This window comes from Mustela lutreola, chromosome 15, assembly GCF_030435805.1.
Source record: "Mustela lutreola isolate mMusLut2 chromosome 15, mMusLut2.pri, whole genome shotgun sequence".
In the NCBI taxonomy this organism is placed as follows: Eukaryota; Metazoa; Chordata; class Mammalia; order Carnivora; family Mustelidae; genus Mustela; species Mustela lutreola.
This window is the reverse complement of record NC_081304.1, coordinates 31,192,797-31,218,603: the sequence shown is the minus strand read 5'-3', so window position 1 is coordinate 31,218,603 and position 25,807 is coordinate 31,192,797. Positions and strand designations below refer to the sequence as shown.

Here is a 25,807-nt window from a genome sequence, read left to right as displayed (position 1 = left end):
GTATATTTATCAAATGTGACATCTGTAACAATGCTGACCATGAGGTAAGAAATCAAATTCATTATACTTAAAACATGATCAGTCCATAAATGAAAATCTGTAAGACTCTCCCTTCATCAACCTTGATGAAGGTGTATGAAAAAGGTGAAACAGATTTGTTTACAAAATCTTTCAATACTAGAATTCAACATCTCCTCTTAGGAAACGGAAGAGGTTAATTTAAGCAGAAGAAAAAGTATTTTATATATATAAAATGCACTGACTACTGTATCACTACTAAGTTTTTCCTTCAAAACATGGCCTCAGCCTGACGAATGAAATTTAAGTTAATGGATCTGTCATCCCTGAATTGCCATAAATAGATCCTTCAAGGAAGCTAATGTTGTTTTGGAGGATGCATTCTATTCTTTCAGAGACTAACGTCATGAAAGACCACGAAGCCCACAAAATGTGCCATTTGTTAGGAAAACACCAGGCTGGAGGCCCAGTGCGGGAGCAGGCCTACAGACACCAGAAGGGCGCCCTCTAGTGGGGGAAATCATGAAACTAGCCCTTCAGTAAGTTCCTGGCAGAGAGGGTCAGTCAGATAAAGAATGAAATGAAACTTTCAGTTATGCAAAAGTTGTTGTTTGCCAGTGCTTTCATTTCCCTCTTTTTAAAAAATCTTGAGTAATATTTCTGAAGAAGGAAAACATCTAGATTATATATATGTCAGAATTAAATTATGGGTTTTAATTAGTCAATAGACTACATTTCTGATTTTGACTAGCTGAATTTATGTGATAAACTTATTAAATAAAGCCATATATTGTAAACACTAAACACAAGTATACCACAATGAAGAAAATAAATAAATAAAAAAATATCTCTCTCATTTTAAAATAAATATGATAAAAGCATTTTAGCACAAGATTCTGTCTGTGATTCTTAACAGAATCCATGGATTCTTTTTTTTTTTTTTTTGAATCCATGGATTCTGTTAAGTACTTTGGATATAAAAGACTACTGTACTTCAAAATACTACAAGACCACTGAACTTTTAGAAGTTTTTGAGCAATTACTATGACTAATACATTTTCTGCAGTACTTTTTTTGAATTGTTGATACTGTCTTCTTTTCAGGAGAAACACGTCAACCATCCAGCTTGAAAACCCTAACTTTCAATCCAAAGTGTTCTCAATGTTAACCTTCACCAATTCACCTATGTGGTTGTCTTCTGTCTACACGGGATCATAAACAAGATGCTGAATTCAAGTTCAACGTGGTCATTAATAGGGTTAAGCAAGCAACATTTGGGGGTCTGAAAATGCTCTCAAGATAAAAATTACAACAAAAATTTAAGTATTGTCTTTCTTTAACATTTCTCCTTATAGGTTTTCTGGAAATAGATCCGCAGGGATCTGCTCTGCTGGGCTGCAGAAAGCTCAGAGACAAGCTGCAGGAGGAAGGCCCGCATTACCCGTGCTGGCTGGACACATCATCTCCTCTCAAAAAAGCAGGTTCATTTTTAAAATGTTATTGTGTTACCCCTTAAGAATTAAGATGGCAATGATTTTTCCACCTACATCTTGCTGGACGTGTAATGGGCCCATCAATGTGTATTTGAGAATAAGGAATGAGGGGGGCAGGGCTCAGAGCGAGTCCCACTCTCAAACAAGAAGCCCCGAAAAACACCTCACCTTCGAGTAATTAACGTTCTGTGACTTTTTAAAGTTAGTACAATATGACTGGGGTGTTTTCCTGAAAAAGGAACAGGCATCTGTAAACAACCGGAAATTTGGCTGTTTCTGGAATGCTATTTACATAAATGTATCCCCATCATACTACTGGTGAAATTCAGACTAAACAGCTGATAAGGAATTTCTAACTTCTGGACGACCACGTATCTGCTTGCGTGTGGATTTTACTCTAAACTTGCATTTCCTCATCCGTCAACTCGGTTTCCTTTACGTCCTCTTGATCTGAAGTACTGGAGATGTCCTCATCCGTCTGGTCTCCAGAGAAATACAACATGAGTGCGTGCGTCTTGTGAGTTATGGTGACCGTGCAGGGCCCCTGGGCCCACGGCTCCCCATCCACCTGCATTGGCATCATGGAGCACTTCAAAATCAACTGGTTTTAGGGAACAAATAATTAGAACAAAGTCAATCCCCCAAAGTTTGGAAAGGTCTTCCTAAGTATTATTATCCACAGTCCCTTAATGCTAGTTCTTGAACCTATTCAGATTCCTCAGCAATTGTTTAAGAGATTGTTTCTTCCACAGCTCCAGCCTCTCCACCCCCACCCCCCAACGCCCCCTGGTCACTCCCAGGCCTTAGTGGAGGCTGAGCCACAGGGCGGCCTATAAAGCACTGTTCAAGGGAAGCCGTAGCGGGCAGATCGATCTTCTACAGATCAGTGGCTTAGAAACGGACTTGGGGGGCGCCTGTGTGGCTCAGTGGGTTAAGCCACTGCCTTCGGCTCAGGTTATGATCTCAGGGTCCTGGGATCGAGTCCCGCGTCGGGCTCTCTGCTCAGCAGGGAGCCTGCTTCCTCCTCTCTCTCTCTCTGCCTACTTGTGATCTCTCTCTGTCAAATAAATAAATAAAATCTTAAAAAAAAAAAAAAAAAAAAAAAAGAAACGGACTTGGACCAGTAGTCTCTGTACATATGAACCACAGAGCAACATCTCACCTACCCGCACTGTATGCGCCTGCCCTATTCGAAAAGGGTTTGCCAGCTTCACTTGGATCTGAGCACAGTGGAAAGAGCCATACACACCAACGACCTCCAGCAAACCATCGTCGTGTCTACAGGCGGGAAAAGGAAACATGGACTACATGAGGAAATGAAGGAAATCACCCCGTGAGGATGACTACGTTTTCACCGAGGCAGACAATCAACTGGTTAAATATTCGTATTAATGAGCTATGCAAAAGAGAAAACGGTGAAGAGAAAATATGAACGGTCTACAGAGAAGAAGGGACAGGCTGCTTTAAAGGAAACATGACATGCCACAAGTGACCACAAGCGTACCTACCTGGCTAGAGGGTAAGTCTCGTCTCCCATCCCTTCCCACAGTCTGCAGCCACCGCCCCAGTAGCCGATGTTCAGAACTATAATACCTTCCAGGTTGGGCAGTTCGACTCGCTCGCCGTCCAGCTCTAGCTTTAAAGAAATCCGAGCAGTTAGTTACCACGAGGCATGTGATTTCCAGACAGAGCCACTCAGGATTCACGCCCACGTCCGTCCACGCAGGATGGGAGATGCCTGTGTAAGAGACTACTGCCCACCCACCACCCCCAAGGAATCTGCCTTCCTGTTCAGTGACTATAATATGTTAATTATAGCTTTTTTTTTTTTTAACCAAGGTAAAATGGCACAGTTTTTGTTAAATCTCAGTATCTTTTCCCAGCCTTTTCTGGTATGCTGTTGCAGTAGCACCCAACACTCTTTTCCTGTACTACTCCCTTCCTCGGCTTCTGGGAGCCGGACTGTCCTTCCTGGGTGCTCCTTCTCAGTCACTACCGAGAGCCCCCACTCCTGCCTCACGCCATGTCCTGGGCTCCTCGCTCTCCTCAGGTTGCAGCCTCTGGAGGAAAAACTCAGCCAACGCCACATCATTACCCACCACCTCAGTGCTGACAGCTCTAGGCTGCTGGTCCGGGAGAGGACCCGGGCCAGATATGCGTGACCCACTGCCCACCAAACACTTTGCACCGACCGCGGCCCCTGAAACTCCTCATCCCAGAGCAGTGCGACAGGCGCTTACAAAATGCAGATATGCCATCCTCTGATGACAGCCCTTCGGTGCTTGACTCATGCTCAGGATGAAATCCCAGTTTACGGGCCAATACGGCCCCTCAGAGATTTGGCCTCAGCTCTCGCCACTTTCTGTCCCGCAAGCGATCCTCCAGCTTGAACTCACACAAATACACCGTGTTCTCTCTTACTTCTGGGTTGCTGCACATGCTCTTCTCAGCCGAGAACAATTCTCGATTCTCTTTTTTGGGATGGGGCAGCAAAGCAACGTTTGCTGAGTGACAGTTAAGTTTATTGAATGATAGAGTAAAAGAATTCCCAAAGAGGGTGGGGACCCAAGAGGGTCACCCAGCCTAGAACAATTTTCACCTCCTTTCGCACTTAGCTATTTCTTATTGAATTTTCAGATTCTCCCTTGTCGTGTCTTCCAGAGAGACTGGTGACAGTCACTTTCCCTAGACAGTTTCCTCAGCCCCTGGGTTATGCATTGCTCTTACTTACTCTCCTAAGACCGAATACCTTCCTTACCATGTCGCCCCTCACACTGTACTGCAATGTGGCTTCAGCATCTTCTCACTGAGTTCACGGCACAGTGAACAGAGAACAGAGCGAGGGGTTTATCACGGCATTTCCAGCGCCTAAGATGGTGCCTGGCATTTGGTAGGTGGCTTCACAAATAATTTTTATATAAATAAAATATCAGACACACACAAAAATAAAGGGTTACACCATGTTTGCCTCACTCTACCAATGCTATCAGAGCCCAGGACAAAGGAAATATGATAAAGCGGAAGGGAACTGTTTTTATGGCAAACCGTGCTGTTCATCCCATGCCTCGGCTGCAGAGTCTGTGAGTTTGGTGTTCACCTGCAGGCCACGGCCCTCCCTGGCCTACGATCCTCAAGCTCCTCACACTGCTTGCTCATTGTTCTCTCTTTTCCCAAGCTATCTGCCTGGCTCTTCCCCTCTGACTTAATTTACCAGTTCTAGGCTTCTCAGTATTGATATCTTTGTCAGTGCGGTCACCGTTATAGATTCTTTCTGGAAGCAAGCAAGGACTACGCGCAAGACTCTGCCATCTCGGATACTGCAGCATGAGCACTTGTTAGTATCCTACTTTTACTGCTCCTGCATCTTCACTCTGTTTTAGTACGTAAGACAGACACACCTCACAGCCATAACAGAAATTACACTCTGTGTTTAAACCTCCTCTAGAGTTCCTGAAGAGTCAGGCACTGTGTGAGACTGCTTCGAGTGTGCCATCAAGTATGAAAGGAAGCTGTTCAGCATTAAACAGACTGGAGGTGGATGAACTTGGGATCAAGTCCCGGTTATATGTAAATCTGGGCCAATTATCTAATTCCACGATTTTCTCCTCTGCAGGATGGGAATGTAACAGTACCTGCCTTACAGGGTAGTGGTGACGATTTAGGGGGACAATGTGTAGAAAGCACTTAATAAACTGCCTGGCACACAATAAATACTCCATGTATGTCAACAAAATATGTTAACAGAAAATTCAGCATTTTTGTTAAAAAAAAGTTGACAATCCAGAGATCACCTAAAACTTTAAAAGCTTACCTCAACTTTTTTATTCAAATCTTTACATTCTTGCACCAAACAGTCTTTGGTTCCATAGAATAAGTAAACAGCCTATGAGAAATAGACAGAAAAGGGGATATTAAAGCAACCTAAACAGCCCTGGCAGCAACACAAAGATACTGTTAGCAAAGTTTCCCGACATGACCGTTGAGCCACATTTCCTTAGAGTGGACCAGATTCTCATGGGAAGAACAGGCACTATTACTTTTGAGCTGAATTAGCCCATTTTTCAGGGGGAATGTGAGATAGGAGTGGTTCATGCCAAAATGGTATATTCTCCCAGTTTATCCAAAAAGTTGCATTTTATAAAGAAATATACTAAACTTAAAAAAGTCTACCTTTTCCTAATAATTGGGATTACTTACTGAATACAGATCAATCTAGTGAACATTTTATAATTACTTTTGAGTACAGAAAGGTTGATGGAAGCACTGAGATGCTAATTACTAATCATACAAATAACAACACTTCCTGCCTTAGTAGTAACTATATTAATAAGAGGGGACTCTGTTAATTTAAAATATCTGTAAAATAAGGGGTGCCTGGGTGGCTTAGTTGGTTAAGTGTCTGCCTTCAGCTCAGGTCATGATCCCAGGGTCCTGGGACTGAGCCCTGCATTGGGCTCCCTGGGAGCCTGCTTCACCCTCTCCTACTCCCTCCTGCTTGTGTTCCCTCTCTGACTGTGTCTCTGTCAAATAAGTAAATAAAACCTTAAAAAAAAACCTCTCTCTTTCTCTCTCTCTATCCATTCATCCATCCATGAAATAAAACCAGGAGAAAAACTTTTGCATTTAATTTTCATATCCTGTTGCTCAATTATCAAAAGTCATTTAAAAAAAATCCCAGGGATGTCTGGGTGGCTCAGATGGTTAAGCATCTGCCTTTGGCTTAGGTCAGGATCCTAGGATCCTGGGATTGAGTCCCGAGTTGGGCTTCCTGCTCAGCCAGGAGTCTGTTTCTCCCTCTCTCTCTGCCTCTCCCACTGCTTGTGCTCTCTCTCTCAAATGATACAAGATCTTTGAAAAAAAAAAAAAAAAAAATTCAAAATCAAACTTCCACCAAAGGAAATCACCTGTACTAGAAATCAGAGTCATGAACATAGTTAAAAGCCATGGTAAACAAACTGCTCCTTCTCTTACTTCATTTGCATTTTGAAGTTTTTTGAAGGCAAAGGAATCTTTTTTTTCCACTAATGACTTCAACAAAACTTTCTCCTGCCTAAATCCTTCTAGTTTTAGTTGCCATTTAAGTAAGATAAGCACTGCCACCTAAACAAAATATGCTGTTAAATATTCTCTGAATTATAAAAAGTTTGTCAGAGTTCTAAAATACTCTGAGAAAATATATTTCAGGATCTAATTTGACAGTCTTATACAAAACAGAGGAGGTACATGCTTCTATAAGTCAGTTCTATCTGAATCTACTTGAAAGAGTGCTAGATAGAATTAAACTATTGATTTTTACTGTACCTTCGGTGATAAGCAGGAAATGTTATTTTATCCAACACACCTTATTAAGAATTCTGCTAGAAAACAGAGAGGGTGCCTTCTCACGATGAGCATGAAAATTGAGAGCCATGAGAGCATCAGGTCCAATGGAAAAATAGTTGTTCATGGTGAATTCCTGTGGAAGGGGTAAGAGCAAGTAACACGATATACTTGTCTAAGTCTGTGACAAATGTCAAATATGTAAATCTCAGTCTTTATGATTCTTTGTGAAAATTTAGTACTTTCTGCATTTTTCACTTATAGCTGATGCTATCCAGTGAAGTTTCCAGAAATAAAGCTTCAGTTCAAAAACCGCTAACAATCCATATGAATTTCACTTTGCTGTTCTGGTTAATATGCTACACCACCTCAGATCTTAGCATCATGTCCCCATCCCCCACCCCCCCGCCCACCGGCTCTACTATGGATCCAGGCTCTGCATGCCTGTGTTCCCCTCACATGTGCCTTGTACTTTCACTGCAACTTGCAGGGTCCCCACTTCATCTATTTCCCACCCTGCATGGACCCCCTGTCTCCATCTCCAGCTGTCTTGCTCCTAAGCTCTAAGCCTGCATTTCCAACTCCTGTCCAATGTGCCACAGCCTCGAGGTCAAGATGCCCCAAATCAAACTCCTTTTCCTCTTAAACATGAAACGCTTTTTCTTATTTTAAAGTCATTTCCATATACCCAGACAAAACAACCAGAAATGTGGTATAACATGTATCTTCTCTCTTCCCCTAATACTGATCAGCTGCCAGGTCTCCCTCAATTCCACCTCTAGAACGTCTCCTGATGGGCCTCCTGCCGAGAGGCCCCTTGTTCTGCCCTTGTGCCAAGTTTCCAGGCTATTTTTGCTCCATCCCCAGAATATCTGCCAGAAAATACAGAGCTGCTGTCACTGCAGTAGTTGCTGCCCGGGATCTGCTTCCCCCAGGATCTACTTCCTCTGCTAGGAGTCTTCTGTTTCTTCTGTTGATCTAAATTATGTTTCCCTTGTAAGGACCACCTCACACGTTGCTTCCCCTTGAATCTCTCCTGCCTGATATGTTGGGGATGCACTGAGCACCCTTGCTGTTTCCCCCCACAAACCTCTTTTCAGTCTGACTTGGGGGCCAAGTGCTTGGGTTCCTCTTCTGCTCCATGATTGGCCCTTGAGGCAGTAAGCACCAGATCTCTGTACCCCAGCACCCTGCCAGCCCCATACAAAGGCCACTTCCTCATGGCTGAGAAGCTGCTTGCAACGGAGGCCTGAGACACATACCTTGGGTTTTCTTAAGTTGTAGTACCCTTTATTTGTTACTTGAACCTTCCATCTAAAAAAATGAAAAAAAGGTAATTACTACCAAATTAACTGCCAGTTAACTATAATTATTACCAGTCAAGTCTGGATGCCTGGAGATGAGGTTCTTCTATGAAAAGAACATTTGAAAAATTAAGCACATCTAAGCAACGATGCAAATTCTGAGGTAAGTCCTCAGCCTCACGGGTCCTTCAATCACAGCACAGTACAGCAACAAGATAAAAGGCCAGCACCCATGGATGAGTACAAGTAACACCATCTGTTTCCATTACACTGGAGAGCTACACAAGTCTTCATTTTAAACCAAACAATATTCCCAAAGCTCCAGAAATCCACCTTTTGGGGGATACCACTCACCTGTCTAGTTTAATTGTATCTGCTTCCATCACATTTCTTAAGACCTGTGCGACCGGGACCTCCCCGGCGTACCCCGTGCCCCAGCCCAGGGTGTTGGACAGATCGTTGCCTGTTCCCAGAGGCAAGACTGCGACCTGGGGAATGTACTTTTCTTGTCCCTAGAAAACGGGAGGTACAGGTTAGATTTTTCTCTTCAGACCACCTGTAGGCTCACAGTATTTGGTCAAACACCTAGATTGAAGCAAAAAAGACAACAACGTAACAACTGCACATTGTTTTGCTGAAGGTTACAGGAACTGTTTAATCATGAGATTCAAAATCAGCAATGTCTTCTAACATTCCTCTGCATAATACAAAACAGAACCCAAAGACCGCCTCTCAGAGCTGCTGCTGCGAGAGGCACATAGCCCTTCAAGACTGATACCTTAACCTTCATCTCGTCCACCGCGTCCAGGACCCAGCCCACCGTGCCGTCGCCTCCACAGACGAGCACCCGGGCTGAGTGATAGGGAAGAAGAGTGCAAAGCTGCAGGGCTTTGATGGGGGGTGTTTTAGTTACATCAAAAACCTAGAAATGAAAGAAAAGGAAAAATTATTTCTATCCAGCACCAACCTCCACTCATGAGATGAGTACAGACACAGCAGGAGGACAGCCCCGGTTACCATGCGTCTCACAAGGCGCCAGACTCTTGACGTTCCTTGCAGCGCAGCCTGACACTGACCCTGTTTACAACGCGTGAGCCTCGTTCTGGTGACCCGGAAGCGGAGGCGCGGGAAAGTTAAGTGACTTGCCCGTGATTCCCCCAATAATTACATGCTGACATACAAATTCAATCCTATAGTGTATCTATTATACAACACTGCCTTCTTCCTATTCACAAGAAACCAGAATGTGCTAAGTTCATCTTTAACCAGTACTTCCTACTTTATACTGGATTCTTCACATCCATTACTAGTGCAATTGAGCGCACATTTCTGGAAAACGGTTTTGCAATATGCATAAAATGACATAAAGATGCAAAGATCCTTCATAACTGTAATTCTGTAAATGATCTAGGAAAATATTTCAAAAACTGAAAACGTCTGTTTATAAAGGTGTCCAATGTGGCCTTATTTACCGTTGCATAGTCTTAGAGACAGACTCAACCTCCAATAGCAGGAGACTGGGTAAACATATCTGTTTAATTAATTATCTGCATAATTATATTTATAATTATCACATGTAATGTGATAATAATGTAATGTGAATGTCCATCACACCATGGACAAATATCCTTTAAAATAAAAAATACAAATTTTTAATCTGGATTATTACTGTAATGTTAATATGGAGATGCAGAGACAATGAATGGAAAGAACACAGACAAATGAAAACAACAGATGTATTTGTGTGGGGAAACTACAGGTGATTTTCTTTCCTTTTTTATTATTTTTATAGTTTCCTTAAGTTGTACATTGTTGAAGGGGAAAAATACAAATTGGAAGGGAAAAAGTGAATGCCTTTCTGATCATTGCATGGGTTATTTATAAACATTTCTCAAAGCAGAAGCTACTACCATGTAAACTCAATGGTATGATCCTTTATTCTTATTTTTTTAATTGAGGTATGAGTCATATGTAACAAAATGCTTATTTAAAATCAGCCCATTTAAAATGAACAATTAAATGATTTTTAGTAAGTTTACTGAGTCGTGCATCCACCGCCACAATCCAGGTTAGAACATTATCCGTGCTCCGAGAAGACCCCTTAAGGTCCGGGCGCCTCAGGCAGCCACTCCCCTCCTGTCTCTGGGCACCTGCCTTTTCTGGACAGGTCCTGTAAGTGAAGCCACACTCTCTAGGTCCTTGCACCTGGCCTCCTTCACCCAGCAGGTTTTTGAGGCTCACCCTTGGTAACATGTACGTATCAATACTATGTCCCTGCTTATCATATTCCCTTGTGTGGGGACAAATTTGGTTTTATCAATTTGCTGGCCCATGGACAGCTGGGTTTTCTCCACTTTTTGGCTATTATAAATATTACTGCCATGAACGTTTGCATTAAAGTCTTTGTAGGACACATGCTTTCACTTCTCTTGGGTTGGTGGCTACAAATGGGATTGGCAGGTGGTATGGTGAATTTATGTTTAATTTTTCAAGAAATTACTGCACTGTTTTCTAAAGTGGCTACACCATTTTATATCCCCACCATCAGAGCACCTCTTTCTCCATATATTTGAATGGCTTGATATTTCTTAAATTCTTTCTATAATTGAAGGTCTACTGTTTTAAAACATTAACCACCATTACAATGAGGGAAAATGAAAAGCTAAACATGACAGAACTACCACAGAAGGAAACTTTTCTCTTTAGTTACCTGGACTGGGTTTAGGAGGATCCTAAATTCTCCCAGCAGCCCTTCTCCCATGTTAGTTCCACTACGAGAGTTGGCCAGGATGATTAATGGTGTCCAGTGCTTTCCAAGCTTAGAGGCTAGCTAAAAACATTAATGTGAGTGAAAAGGGTTTAATATCTCAAAGATGTTGAGGAATACCATTTTCATTTCCTGGTAACAATAGCGCTGTAAATTTGCTGGGAGAAGAACAATGATCCCAGTAAAATGAATACAATATGTAAATCAAAAGAATTCCCGGAATGGAAAGTGAACTCAGAGATGAATGATTTAACTTGCACTTAATTCTCTTCTCCATTATTCTACATAAGTCACTTGGTGATTCCTGGATACTTATGTAGGAAGAACTAATAAGGTAGCCCATTCTACTAATAACTCAAATTGTTAGCAAGTTTTGACTTAAATGGCGTTAAAAATGTCTTTCAGTAACTTTTCTTCATTGTTCTAATTTTGCTTCCTAAAGCTACCAGAAATAATTTTATTTGTTCTTCCATAGAATTTGTGCTCAAACACCTGAAGCATTAGATCTTTTATCAGTCTTATCTCCTAGGTGATCCATTTTAAGTTCTTTCAACTGTTCACAGAATGAACACAGATTTTCTCTGCTCTCTTACCTTGACTGTCCTCCTCTGGATGTATTTTTTTTTTTTTTAAGATTTTATTTATTTATTTGACAGAGAGAGACACAGTGAGAGAGGAAACACAAGCAGGGGGAGGGAGAGAGGGAGAGAAAGAGCAGACTTCCCACCAAGCAGGGAGCCCAAAGCAGGACTCGATCCCAGGACCTAAGCCGAAGGCAGACACTTAACAATTGAGCCACCCAGGCAGCCCTCTGGATGTATTCTAATGTATTTCAGTTTTCAAGTTTTTTTAAAATTTTATTTTATTTATTTATTTGACAGAGATCATAAGTAGGCAGAGAGGCAGGCAGAGAGAGAGAGGAGGAAGCACGCTCCCTGCCCAGTAGAGAGCCCAATGTGGGGCTTGATCCCAGGACCCTGGGATCATGACCTGAGCCGAAGGCAGAGGCTTTAACCCACTGAGCCACCCAGGCACCCAAGTTTTTTTTCTTTTTTAATTAAAAAAATTTTAAAAGTGGGGTACTCAGATTCAAGAATCCAGATTTGCACAAAGGCCAAAGTCAAATGAAATTCATGTTCCTCTAACCTATCCATTTCTTTCTTTGCCCCTTCTCCTTGTGGATGTGAACATGAATGGAGATATTCCACAGTCTTACTTAGTGATTCTCATTCCTAAGGATCTCAGATTGAATTTAGATACATTAGGGGATTGTACATTTAAAAAATATGTATCATAGGGATGCCTGGGTGGCTCAGTGGGTTAAGCCTCTGCCTTTAGCTCAGGTCATGATCTCAGGGTCCTGGGATAAAGCCCCGCACTGGGCTCTCTGTTGGGCGGGGAGCCTGCTTCCCCCCCACCTCTGCCTGCCTCTCTGCCTATTTCTGATCTGTCAGTTAAATAAATAAAATCTTTAAAAAATATACGTATCATAACATTAAACATAATGCTTTAAAATTTTTTTTAAAGATTTTTATTTATTTTGTGAGAGTGTGAGCATGGATGAGCTGGGGGCAGGGTGGAAGGGGAAGGGGATAAGCAGACTCTGCGCTGAGTGAGGGGCCCGGGCTCGATCTCATAACCCTGAGATCATGACCTAAGCCAAAACCAAGACTCAGATACTCAACTGACTGAGTCATCCATGTGCCCCGATGTTTTTAAATTTTAAAATGTCTTTTTCAACAATTGACAGAATGGGAGAAGATATATGCAAATGACATATCAGATAAAGGACTAGTATCCAAAATCTATAACTTATCAAACTCAACACCCAAAGAACAAATAATCCAATCAAGAAATGGGCAGAGGACATGAACAGACATTTTGGCAAAGAAGACATCCAAATGGGCAACAGACACATGACAAAGTGCTCAACATCACTCGGCATCAGGGAAATACGAATCAAAACCACAATGAGACACCAATTCATGCCAGTCGGAATGGCTAAAATGAACAAGTCAGGAAAACAACAGGTGTAGGTGAGGATGCGAAGAAAGGGAAACCCTCCTACACTGTTGGTGGGAATGCAAGCGGGTGCAGCCACTCTGGAAAACAGCATGGAGGTTCCTCAAAAAGTTGAAAATAGAGCTAACCTACAACCCAGCAACTGCACTACTGGGTATTTACCCGAAAGATACAAACGTTGTAATCCAAAGGGGCACCTGCACCCAGATGTTTACAACAGCAATGTCCACAATAGCCAAACTGTGGAAAGAACCTAGACGTCCATCAACAGATGAATGAATAAAGAAGATGTGATACACACACACACACACACACAGGAATATTATGTAGCCATAAAAACCCCCAAATCTTGCCATTTGCAACGATGTGAATGGAACTGGAGGGTATTATACTAAGTGAAATAAGTCAGTCAGAGAAAAACAACTATCACACGATCTCACTGATATGAGGAATTACAGAAACAAGACCAACGATCATAGGGGAAAGGAGGGAAAATGAAACAAGACAAAACCAGAGAGGGAGACAAAGACTCTTAATCTCAGGAAACAAACTGAGGGTTGCTGGTGGGGACGGGGGTGGGGGAATGGGATGGCTGGGTGATGGACCCTGGGGACGGTATGTGCTATGGTGAGTGCTATGAACTGTGTAGGACTTATGAATCACAGGCTGTACCCCTGAAACAATCCATATGTTAATTAAAAATAAAATAAAATGCCTTTTTCTTTAGTAGAATACTGACAAAGATGACATTTAAGATTTAAAATCCTAATTTGGAAAAGACACAAAATTTAATTTCAAAATAAAATAGTTCAATTCGGGCACCTGGGTGGTTTTTCAGTTAAGTGTCTGCCCGTAGCTCAGGTCATGATCCCAGGGTCTGGCATTAAGCCCTGAGTCAAGGGTCCTTGCTCAGCAGGGAGTCTGCTTTTTCCTCTCCCCCTGGCCCTCTGCTTCCTCAGATGTTCTCTCAAATAAATAAAATCTTAAAAAAAAAATAGTTCAGTTATTTTGACATATTCAAGTAGGAAATACAGGCAAATTTTTATAGTTATTCCTTTTATAACAAAGACTGACAGATTCATTTATATCAATTTCCAAATATACACATACTGCAAAGTGTCGCTGACACTTCAGTGTTCACAAATTGTAAGGAGTAGCTAATGCAAGGTAAACTTATCTCTGGGCACCCTTCATAAAGTTCCAAGTAGGAAAATTATGTTAGAACAGTGTGTGAGGAAAATCCATGTTTTCTTTTCATGGATAGTAATAATGAATTTCAAGGCTGGCTGTTTATGAGTCATCTGAAGACCTTAAAGGAATACAGATTCCCGGGACCTGCTCTAGACCCAATGACTCAAACCCAGTGAGGGAACCGCACTTGGGACTCTGCATTCTCAAAAAGCTCGCCAAGTGACTTAGATGCAGGCGGGGACTGGGAAACCGGTAAGAGGACATTTCCAATTTCCCTTTAGACTCTGAGGCACCTCCCTGAAAACTAAGCAGGGCTCTCCGGCCTGCTGTAAGGCTTCCTCCCTCAGTGCCCGGTACCTGTCGCACTCTGACTTAAACGGCTCTATGAAAACCAGTTACATAAGGAAAATAGAACTCTGATTACCAGTGCATAATCCGTTTTTTTGTCTTTACGCATCTGATTAATAGAGGTCAAATAACTTGGGGGGATGATGAGGTTTCTGAATTCTCCAAAATCACATTTTTCATTCTTCAGGCTACTTTTCATGCATTCATCATGTACTGTTTTCTGACACCAAATGCACCTGAGGGAAGGAAGAAACAAGGACAATAGTTAACTTTAAACCATAATTTTAATGATTTGTAAACAGATCATTCCTGTCAAAAAATTAATAGTAATCTCATCACCACTGGACATAAGATCTACCAAGTAAAAGATTTATAACTCTGCATAGTGAAAACAAACAATCAAGTCTGAACATACCTGGCACTGTAATCTAATAGTGGTTTTTAAAGTGTGCCCTAGGGCTCCCCAGAATCCTTTCAGGATGACTCTGAGGTTAAAATCACTTTAATAATAAGGGACTTCTGTTGTATCCCTTTTTTATTTTATTTTTTTAAAGATTTTAATCATTTGTCAGAGAGAGAGAATGCACACAAGCAGGGGAGCAACAGAGGCAGAGGGAGAAGCAGGCACCCAGCTGAGCAGGGGGATTGATGCGCCGCTTGATCCCAGAACCCTGGGATCATGACCTGACCCGAAGGGAGATGCTTAACTGACTGAGCCACCCAAAGGTCCCAAGCTGTCCAACTCTTCATCTTAGCTCAGGTCTTGACCTCGGGGTTGTGAGTTCAAGTCCCACACTGGGCTCTGCATTGGACATGGAGCCTACTTAAAAAAAAAAAAATCACTTTAACAATAATTCTGAAATGCTATTCCATCTTCCTTCTCTCAAGAGTGTGCAGATCCAATGCAGAAGCAGACAAGAAAATCTAGGTGGCCTCTAAACCAGAAAAGTCAAACTGTTGCTCCTCTCATTAAATTTTCATTACAGTATTTTGTTACATTACTTAAAAAAAATATTAAAACAATTTCTCATTTTTTAAAAAAGATTTTATTTATTTATTTGACAGAGAGATCACAAGTAGGCAGAGAGGCAGGCAGAGAGAGAAAAGCAGGCTCTTGGCTTAGCAGAGAGCCCCATGCAGGGCTCGATCCCAGGACCCTGAGATCATGACCTAGGCTGAACTGAGCCAATTAAGCACCCCACAATTTTTCAGTTTAATGTGTAACATGGTAAATGCCAGTGGACATAATCCACATAAACAAAAGTGGGTCTGGAACACTGTTTCTGAATCTTAATTAAAAACCTCTATGACCATTTGTGAACACTCTATTAAATATAGCACAATAGTCCATTTCTTGTTGGCAGTTAATACAAAACTAGTCTATGCGTTTGCATTTGAAATACACACAGAAATATTTCCATTCAGATGTGCCTCTCTGGATGGGTGTGTGGGAACAAACAGGAGTAGAGCTGGAAAAGGTCCTGGGTTTCCATTATTAATCTGCTAAGAATTTAATCCACTCACAGACAAGACAGAGCTGACCCTACAGACAAAAGCAGGCCAACAGAAAATAATGGTTATAATTAAATGAATTAAGAGAAAAAAAAAAAGAGGATAAAAGTCTTTCGCCCAAGGTCAACCCTTTTGGACTTCTATTTTAAGGTTGTTTTTTCCGGTGGATGTTCAGATTTGCCAAGTGATTACTGCTATAGACTCAGGAGTCCTCTTTACTGCTGAAAGAAGTGTTATCTGCAGGATCTGTTAGAAAACTGTAAAATAACTTACGTACGTTTTGTTAGTACTCGCTTTCAAACCAAGCCTGAGAAACCACAGCAAACTGCTTACTGCACCCCGACGCTCCCACCCCCACCTACCGCGTGCACCAGGCACTTGCAAACTGGGTACTGTTACTGAGAATAACCTGCAAGGGTCCCTCTGAATATTTCACACTGCTGTCCTCTGGGAAAAAAAGTAGGGCTGAGGGATGAGAAGAACATTTTCCCTTTTATTCTATATTCTTCTGTATTGCTGTACTACTTGTTTCTAAAAACCAGAATATATTGATAAGCTCCCTGTATAAACTTTTAAAATTGTATTTTAAATAATATGAATATATCAAAAAGACATAAAATAAAAATCATCCAAAGACAGTTCCTCTTAACTTTTGGATGCACCTCTCAGTTTTATTGTGCATATACGCTTGTGTTTCAGGAGAGATATGATGTAGATGGAGCGGAACAATACTTTTCTTTCCATGTTATCAGGAATATTGTCCTATGTCATTAAATATTTTAAGAAAAAATATGGTTTGTAAAGAACATATATAGTACATCACATGGATGTACTATAATGTATTCAACCCTAAAATATAAGACATTTAGATAATTTATTTTTCTAAGTATAAACAACATGATTAACAACCATAAACATAAATGAGATTATTTCTCTGGAATCCTCTAAACCAAGTTACTGACTCAAAGGGCATGCATTTTCCCAAGATTCTTTTCTTCAATAATTTTTCTGAGTATAGTGGACACATAATATGTACATTAATTTCAAAAATACAATAGTGACTGATATATGTCTGTCCAGTGTGCTTGTTGTCAATGGAGATGTTCATCATGGCTAATACTTGCTTATCCTGCACATTAGTATTTTAAATTTTTTGATGATTTGATAGAAAACTTTTTTTTGTTTTAATTTGGAGGTCTTTGATCACTAGGAGAAGCTGAATATTTTTCTGTCTCTGTGAATTGATTCAGGTCCTATATTCATCTTTTACTAGCTTTTAACAACTGCATGCACTTTTTATTGATGTAGGATATCAACCTCTTTTCTGTCACATTTATTGCAAATTTGTTTCAGTTTTCTTTTAAGTTTACTTTTGAATGTCATTTTTTGATAGATCTCTATTTTCCCTTGTGGTTTATTTAAATGCTGTTATGCTTTGAAGTCCTTCACTATTTCCAAACTAGACACTCAGTTCTCATCTCTCTGTCATTAATTTGGTGCTTCTTCTGAGACAAGAGGTTCCACTGAGAATCTCATGAAAGTGTCCAGGTTTCTTGGAATCTTAGCCATCTGTGAACTAAGAGCCACTGCTTTAACCCACCTGCTGTTTATCTTGGTATATAGTGCAATATGAAGATTTCACTTTTCCCCCCAAAGAGGACCTGTCCTGGCATGATTCATAAAATAATCTTTTCTATCCCCATTGATTTGGGACACCTTTATCATTTACTACATTCTCATAAATTTCACAAAGATTCTGTTACCTAAAATGATGGCTATTATCAGCCTTTGCTCTGTAAAGGTAGAGCTAAAATGCTTGCTAGCTGTGCAACATTATACTTTTCCTTACAAATTTCATATTCAAAATTGCGACTGGTCTCTTTATGTATTTGTAATAACTGTTTAACCTGACCTAGATTTCAAACCTAATGGGAAAATAAGACATTACTAATAATGTCTTGATAGTTTAGTTTCAACAATCATGTCATTTTGATTAATTGCTTATATTTTTACTTTGCAAAATTTTAAACCCACACAGAAGTCAAAAGTATAGGGGCGCCTGGAGGCTCAGTGGGTTAAGCCTCTGTCTTCGGCTCAGGTCATGATCGCAGGGTCCTGGGATCGAGTACCCCGCGTTGGGATCTCTGCTTGGCGGGAGTGCCTGCTTCCCCTCTCTCTCTAACTACTTGTGATCTATCAAATAAATAAATAAAAATCTTAAAAAAATATATATCAAAATTACCTTCACTCTGACTCTTAGTATTTTTCCCACAGTTGCTTTATCTTTCAATGTGAACTCATATATTGCTGAATCATTTGAAAGTATTACAGACATTATGAAATTTCACCTTTCAATACTTCAACAAGTATTTTCAAAATACAAGGATAGTCTCATTTTTAAAATGTTTTGCATTAGAATTTTTTTCCTACAGTAAACATAGGTAAGTCTACCACCTACATTTCAGCATTAATATCTTACTGTAATTGCTTTGTTACATTTCTATCCATCGATTAACCCACCTAATTTTTGGTGTATTTCAAGTAAACTGTAGATATCAGGATACTTCCTAAATGCCTCACCAAGCAGGCATATCATTACCTAGAGTTCATCATTTATTTATAGCTTTTTTTCTTTTGCTATAAAATTTACATGTGATGAAATGCTAATTAGTACATTTGCTGAGTTTTGACAAATGAACACTTTCATGTAACTAAAACCTTTATCAACATACAGAACATCACCATACTATGTGCCATTCTTGTACAGGAGTATAACTTTTATTTTTTTAAAAAGAAGCTTTATAGGGACGCCTGGGTTGCTCAGTCAGTTAGGGTCTGCCTTCAGTTCAGGTCATCCCAGGGTCCAGGGATCGAGCCCTGCATCAGGCTCCCTGCTCTGCAGGTGTCTGCTTCTCCTCCCTCTACTTAAGCTCTCTCTTGCTATCTCGGTCACTCTCTCTCTGAAATAAAAAAAATCTTAAAAGAAAAATTAAAAAAAAAAAAAAAAAGAAGGGGCGCCTGGGTGGCTCAGTAGTTAGGCATCTGCCTTCGGCTCAGGTCATGACCCTGAGGTCCTAGGATCCAGCCTCCTGTTCTGCTCCCTGCTCAGTGGGGAGCCTGCTTCTTACTCTCCCACTCCCCCTGCTTGTGTTCCCTTTCTCAGTCTGTCAAATAAATAAATAAAATATTAAAAAAAAAAAAAAAAGAGCTCTACAAGGGGAAAAAAGAAACTACTGGCAACAATGTTTATTATTTTCTGTAAAGCTACTTGTTGGAGGTGGCTCTCTTCTTTAGTTTGCTGCAGGAGGCGGAAGAACTATATGTAGGGTTGAGATGGTCGTGTATATTTCCACAAAAACAGGGGTTGGCCAACTACAAATAATATGTCTCTCACCTGATTTTATGAATAAAGTTTTATTAGACCACAGCTACCCCCTTTCATTTATGCACCGTCTAGGGCTGGTTTTGTACTATGATGGACAGTGAGTTAAGTGAGGATCTGCAAAGCCTAAAATACTTAGTTTTGGCTCTTTATAGAAAGTTTGCCCACCTCTACTCTAGAAGATGACCTGGTATCTTTCACTGTTTCAGATAATGAATAAAATGAATAAATACTTAACAAGAGAACACAGAAAGGTAAAGTTTAAGATCAAAGCCAAGACTAAAGTGGCCCAGCTCAAAGTCAGAAGCTTTGTTTCATTACTCAGTGTGTCCGGGGGTGGTGGGTGGGGTGGGGGTAGGGGGGGTGGTTTGCAGTGAAGGGGAAGGGATAGGATGTAATGAAGAAAAGGTCTTATCAGTAAAAAGGCACCTTAAGTTTCTTTTTTTTTTCTTTTTTAAGATTTAACTTATTTATTTGACAGAGAGCCAGAGAGGGAATGCAAGCAGGGGGGAGTGGGAGAGGGAGAAACAGGTTTCCTGTTTAACAGGGAGCCCAATGCAGGGCTGGATCCCAGGATCCTGGAATCAAGACATGAGCCAAAGGCAGACAACTAATGACTGACCTACTCAGGCACCCCGCACCTTAAGTTTTCTTAACAACAGTTGAGGTTTTCTTAATAATACTATGAGGAACTAGGTTTAAAGAATGTAATGAATACTTCTAATACGATTCTCTATTTTAGTTAGAAGAAAGATAGGAAGAAGAAAACGAAGACCATGGAAGGGGTGTTAAGATACTAGGTGCAGAAACACATTACAGAGATTGGGGGCAGATGCGGGAATATATACGAGAGAGAAAAAAATCTACAGGGAATGTAGAATCTGGTACAGTGCCTGGGCACAAAATAAATGTTAACTATGTAAAAATAATGACCAAATGAGTATAAGTTAAAGGGCCTTTGTCACTTATTCTGCAGAGCTTAACTGAGCTGCAGGCTTTAAAATCAGTTATCACATGAATCTTAACAGTTCTCTTAAGTCTTGTACTTAGATCGTGATATAGATATGGAAGAAGCCCTTGCCAGGGCTGGATAAAATCCAGAGAGGGACAGTCTGGCTTGTGTTTAAAGGTTCTAAATAGGTATTTATTTATTTTTCTGAAATATCTCATTCCTACAAAAGGTCATAGCAGACAGCAATCCTGCATAACATTATTGGCTAAAATAAATCAGAACACTGCAGAACACTCAGGACACTGTGCTCTTTTCTCCTGGGAATAATAAACACTTCCTAAATTATACAGAGATAATTTCTACCATGGGTGAGGGGTTCTAGTATGCTGGGAAGAAACTGCTCATTAACTGGTAAGAACAAGGAAAAGATCATCACATTCACTGTACACAAAGGGGAAGATACAACATTAAGGATGAAGGCTGATGTTGTAAAAAGTACATAAAAATAGCAGTCATCCCCCTACTTTAGAATTATCTGCAGGGCCTGCTAGAGAAACAACTGCTGGTTTCCAGACCAAGTTTCTGATTTAGTGGGTCTGGGGTGGAAGTAGGGTTGCCAGGAAAATAGAAGATGCTTGATTAAATTTCAATTTCAGATAAACAAATAATTTTTTGGCATAAGTCTGTCCCAAATATTGCAAATGATTTATTTTGTTCACTAATCTGGCAAACTAGAATTTGCATTTCTAACAAGTTTCCAAATGACGCTAATGCTGCTGGTCTAGGGAACCTACTTTGAGAACCACTGAAATACAAACTGTTATGTCATCATCGAGAAGGAAAAATTGGGGCCTGGGGGTGAGTAGAAGATCAGGTAAGGGTTCCTGGAGGAAAGGGCACCAGACCAGTCTCTAAGGATGCCTAGCAGCTAGCCAGGCGAGGAAAGTCTTGAGAAAGAGAAGGACAGAAGAAAGAGCCTGGTATTTTAAGGAAGGCATAGCCAGCTCGGCATTGCGGGCACATCAAGTTTAATGCCATTGGTAGCAGGTAAACCTGGAAGGGCAAGCAAGGTCTGGAGAGTGCATAATACCCTGGGTACCATGGAAAGCACTTGAAGTTTACACCGGAAGACCATCAGGGTAAGTGATGGGAGCAAGTGAAGGGGTTTACTCAGAGCAGGGACTAGGTCAGATATGCTTTTCTATTATTACTCAGGCAGAGGATCAGAGCACTAGGATTATCTGTTAAGGAGTATGTGAAGCAGTTAAGATATTTATGGAAGCCATTTTTATCTAATTCTGCAGACACAAAGAAGGGAAGGGAATAAGATGCAAGTATTGTCTCTTTCCAACTAATCCCAGTTTTTGAAGACTAAAGCTTACCTATAGAGAGAATTATGAAATTTACCTAAAGACGCTGGTAACCTAGCTCTCACTGATGCCAAAAGAACAACATCTAAATTCAAAAGATACCAAATAAAAATCAATGGTTATAAAACTCTGTAGTTGTTCAAAATTTTTGAGTCTAAAGCTGATGTGTAAAACTGTTAAAAATAAGATTTAAAAATAGGTGTTGACCTAACAGTGCTCATGCTAAGTTAAAAAAAAAAAAAAAAAAAAAAAAAAAAGATGGGGGGGATTTTGAAGTAAAATAAAAAATAAAGATAAAAAAGTAACTTGTCATCCAGTGTCAGCCTGCTATTTTAGTTTCTAAACACACTTAGGGGCCTTTCTGCTTGTCAGAAATAAAACTCACGACAATGAAGATGTCCAGACCTAAGGCTGAGCCAAGGGTAGGATGTCGGTATGCCTAACCCTATACTGGGGGTTAGAAATTCCAGACACAGGTCTATCTTACCACCAAGTAAAATTCTCTCAACTGTAAAATGAGAGCAGATGATCGCAGAAGCAGCTTCTCCTAATTACCAATCTTTAACAACAGCCAAAGGCGTCTTCCCCTATTTTCAGATAGTATTTAAGAACGTTAATGTTTCGTCTGGTGTCTGTTATTTAGAAGCCACTAAAATATTCTTAGCTTAACCAAAGACTCTGGTCTGAGATGCTACATGTCCTGGAAGGCCATCTGGCAAAAGCAGAGTCCCTCTAAGTGCTGTCTTTCACTATAGCACCAATACCTATATTCGAAAATAATGCCCCCAACGCCTCTAGGGAACCACACTCCCTTTTTCACTGCCCATTCATAATACCGCTGATCCTGAGGAGGATCAGTTTCCGGAGTCTGGGGGAAAGCTAATTTGTCCATACTTCCATTCTCCTTACTTAAAATGGAGATAATCAACAGGAACGAAAGCCAACACATAACACACAGTGGCTATGAAGTGTGTAGCACTTAGAGACCTTGGGATCTAAGTGCCAAGTTTCATTACCCAAAAGGGCAGCCTGGCTGAGGAGTGGGGGCTGGATGTATCATCTGAGCAAATGACTACTGCAAAGCTGCCCTGCCTGTCCAATTCCAGGGGCATTTATGGGCTTGCTTCCTTGAAGTGAGCAGTTTAGGCCATTTGCAGAGATCAAGGCAGGCCTCTCCGCCCACTCCACAACATCCTGACTCCAACGCCGCCATCTAGGGCACAAAGGGCTTACCTGGAATCGCAGAGCTTGGGCTGGCTGCCGCACTGCTGCTTGCAGACCACGCAGTAGCTGCACAGGGGCACGTTACCCCGGATCCAGTGGTGGGGCATGGCGTCCAGGGCCCTGCCGTCACTCTTGAGCATGATCTCCTTGCACGGGAAGCGCTTGTCGGCCTTCTTGAGGCAGCCCTCGTCCACGCGCAGCCCGCAGCAGTCGCAGAAGGCGCCCAGCAGAATGTGCTGCGCGCACACGCAGCAGTAGGTGGGCTGGCTGAACAGGTCCGTGTCGCGCCAGCCGTGCTTGCTCTTGCGGAAGATGTCCCTGCGATGCAGCTGGCGGCGCGACCGCTGGAGGCTGCACCAGAAGGTGATGAACACGGGCAGCAGCACCGAGCACAGCGTCCACAGGACCAGGTGCCCGTCGGCAAACAGGCCCTCGTAGGGCGCCGGCCGCTTCTCCGTTTCCATCTCGTCCGAGGCCGATTTCTAACAGAGAGAAACAGGCGAGGTCCACCCGGGGCTCGCGGTTCCCCACCGCCCTCCGCCTTTCAGGGGACCCCGAGGGAGCCGTCCGCGCGGGTGGCCCTGCTGTCTCCGGGGAGACGCGCGCGCGCCGCGTCTCCCCCGCCGCTCGACCCCGGAGGCTCCCAACGAGCCGCGCCGAGGGGGCGGCACCCAGCGCGGTCACGCTCCGCCGAGCGCCCGGCACGGGAGAAACGAACTGGCGGCCCTCGGCGGGGAGACGACCGCGAAGCTCGGCGCCCTGAGCTCTGCGCGCGGTGGCGCACGTGGGCCGCGCGGCGCCGGCGGCGTCCGTGACCGTTAGCCCGGGGCCCGCACTCCGCGGCCGAGCGCGGCCTCCCGCAGGCCCCCACCCGCTCACCCCTCTCCCGAGGCCTCGCGACCGGCCTCCGCCCTCCCCTCGAGCCCTACCTGGCGCGGGCGGCGGCGCTGCTGCGGGGCCCAGGGCTGGGGCCGCCCTCGCGCCGCCGCGCTCACAAGCGCTTCTCCGGTGCCTGCCCGGGCGCCGACGCCAGCGAAGGGCGCCGCGAGCCGCACGCACGCCGAGCCCCGCGGCGCGACCGCGGGCGGGGGCGGGGCCTGCCGCGCGAGCCCCGGGGCGGGGCGGAGGTGTGAGGTGGGACGCGGGGGCTGATGGACCTCGGGGGGCGGGCCTTGGGGGGAAAGGGTGGAGCCGGGAGGAAGGAGCTGGGGAAGTGGGTGTGGCTTAGGGAGAACAGTGGGCGGAGTAACAGTAAGGTGGGGGCGGTAGAGAGGACGCGAGGTTGAACCGCGCTAGGCTGTAGCCTTGGAAGTTCTAGCATGAGTGATTTACAGCGACCTTGTCTAGGACCTTCACCTTCCCCCACCTCCCTCATTGTCTGGCAGAGGTGGGAGCCCGCCCGGTTTCGAATGATGGAAGGGAGAAAACCGAAAGTTTTGAGAGTGTTACATGCTAAAAGAATGGGACAATCCAGGTAAAAAAAAATAGATGTCACCTGAGTGCTTGCCAGTTTATTAAACGTGTTGGCTTATTGTGGTCCACGCACTCTGCCAGGAGTCCCAGCCCTCGCAGAGTGCCGGGCGTGTTGTAACAAGCCTGACAAGAAGCGTTTATTTAGACCTATAAATAATGGCTTACTGCATCCCTGGTGCTAGGCACCAGGCTGAGTTTAGCATCCCCATTTTCCAGATGAGGAAAACCAAGGCATAGACCCGTAGAGAAACATGTCTGATGCTCCAAAGTCAATGTTGGGACTGAGATTCCTTTTAGCTGGTCATCCAGGGACACCTGGGTGGCTCTGTGGATTAAAGCCTCTGCCTTCGGCTCTGCTCAGCTGCGAGCCTACTCCCCTCCACCCCCCACCCCCACCATCTGCCTCTCTGTCTACTTGTGATTTCTGTCTGTCAAAAAAAAAAAAAAAATCTTTAAGTTGGTCATCCGAATTAGCTTTAATCCTAATTAAACCATCAGAGTGTCTCCTATTTCATTTCGAAGAACCTTGCCCCCCGGGGATCTTGTTAAAAATGCAGATTCTAATTCCATTTCTTGGAGAAGAGGCATGAGGATCTGCATTTCTGACACATGTCCAGAGATGCTGATGCTGAGGGTTCCCGGGACACACTTGGAGCGGTCAGCGTTAAGTATTTAACCATTTGGATTGTGAAGACTGGGGCTGGCTGTATTGGAGGTGGTGTGGTGAGGCTTGGAGCACATCCATCCTGGCCACACACGTCTGTGGATCCTAGTTGAAGTAGAGCCCTTAATGTAGCTTCTACTTGGAACCATGACAAAGAATATACTTTTAAAAATTGAGGGTTTAAAAAAAATTCCCATTATAGAACATTTGGAAAATAGAGAAAAGATATTTTCTTTATTATTTCTTTATTATTTTTTTATTATTATAAAAAGGGAAGAAGGATCATCCCTCTCTCACCCCTAAGACAACCTGTGTTTGCACATCTTGGCACGTTTTTTCCATTAATTTCTATGAAAACTGTGGTTTTCTTTTTTCTTTTTTTAAAATTTGTTATTTTTTATAAACATATAATATATTTTTATCCCCAGGGGTACAGGTCTGTGAATCGCCAGGTTTACACACTTCACAGCACTCACCATAGCACATACCCTTCCCAATGTCCATTAAACCCCCCCTCCCCCAACCCCCCTCCCCCCAGAAACCCTCAGTTTGTTTGGTGAGATTAAGAGTCACTTATGGTTTGTCTCCCTCCCAATCCCATCTTGTTTCATTTATTCTTCTCCTACCCCCTTAACCCCCCATGTTGCATCTCCACTTCCTCATATCAGGGAGATCATATGATAGTTGTCTTTCTCTGCTTGACTTATTTCGCTAAGCATGATACCCTCTAGTTCCATCCACGTCGTCACAAATGTCAAGATTTCATTT

At 42.6% G+C, this 25,807-nt stretch overlaps 1 protein-coding gene across 1 annotated transcript; it reads right to left on the bottom strand.

Moving 5' to 3' along the window:
- Positions 1-1,027: 1,027 nt before the first annotated feature.
- On the bottom strand, positions 1,028-24,000 carry DGKE (diacylglycerol kinase epsilon). The gene is made up of 12 exons (XM_059148168.1): positions 23,832-24,000; positions 22,912-23,384; positions 14,539-14,698; positions 10,845-10,964; positions 8,913-9,056; positions 8,489-8,646; positions 8,093-8,144; positions 6,853-6,966; positions 5,323-5,394; positions 3,020-3,147; positions 2,678-2,789; positions 1,028-2,112 (listed from the first exon to the last, which is right to left on the bottom strand). Exons 2-12 carry the CDS (start codon positions 23,364-23,366, stop codon positions 1,909-1,911), a joined length of 1,719 nt encoding a protein of 572 aa, XP_059004151.1. The 5' UTR covers positions 23,367-23,384; positions 23,832-24,000; the 3' UTR covers positions 1,028-1,908.
- Positions 24,001-25,807: the final 1,807 nt, after the last annotated feature.

What these genes read in the sequence shown, in the direction of transcription:
- DGKE (XM_059148168.1), bottom strand. Translation starts at nt 23,366, where the DNA reads ATGGAAACGGAGAAGCGGCCGGCGCCCTACGAGGGCCTGTTTGCCGAC. An exon ending in TCCTCCTAAACCCAGTCCAG is followed by an intron (nt 9,057 to 10,844) that starts GTAACTAAAGAG and finishes TTTCATTTCTAG; the next exon opens with GTTTTTGATGTAACTAAAAC. An exon ending in GATACAATTAAACTAGACAG is followed by an intron (nt 8,145 to 8,488) that starts GTGAGTGGTATC and finishes TCATTTTTTTAG; the next exon opens with ATGGAAGGTTCAAGTAACAA.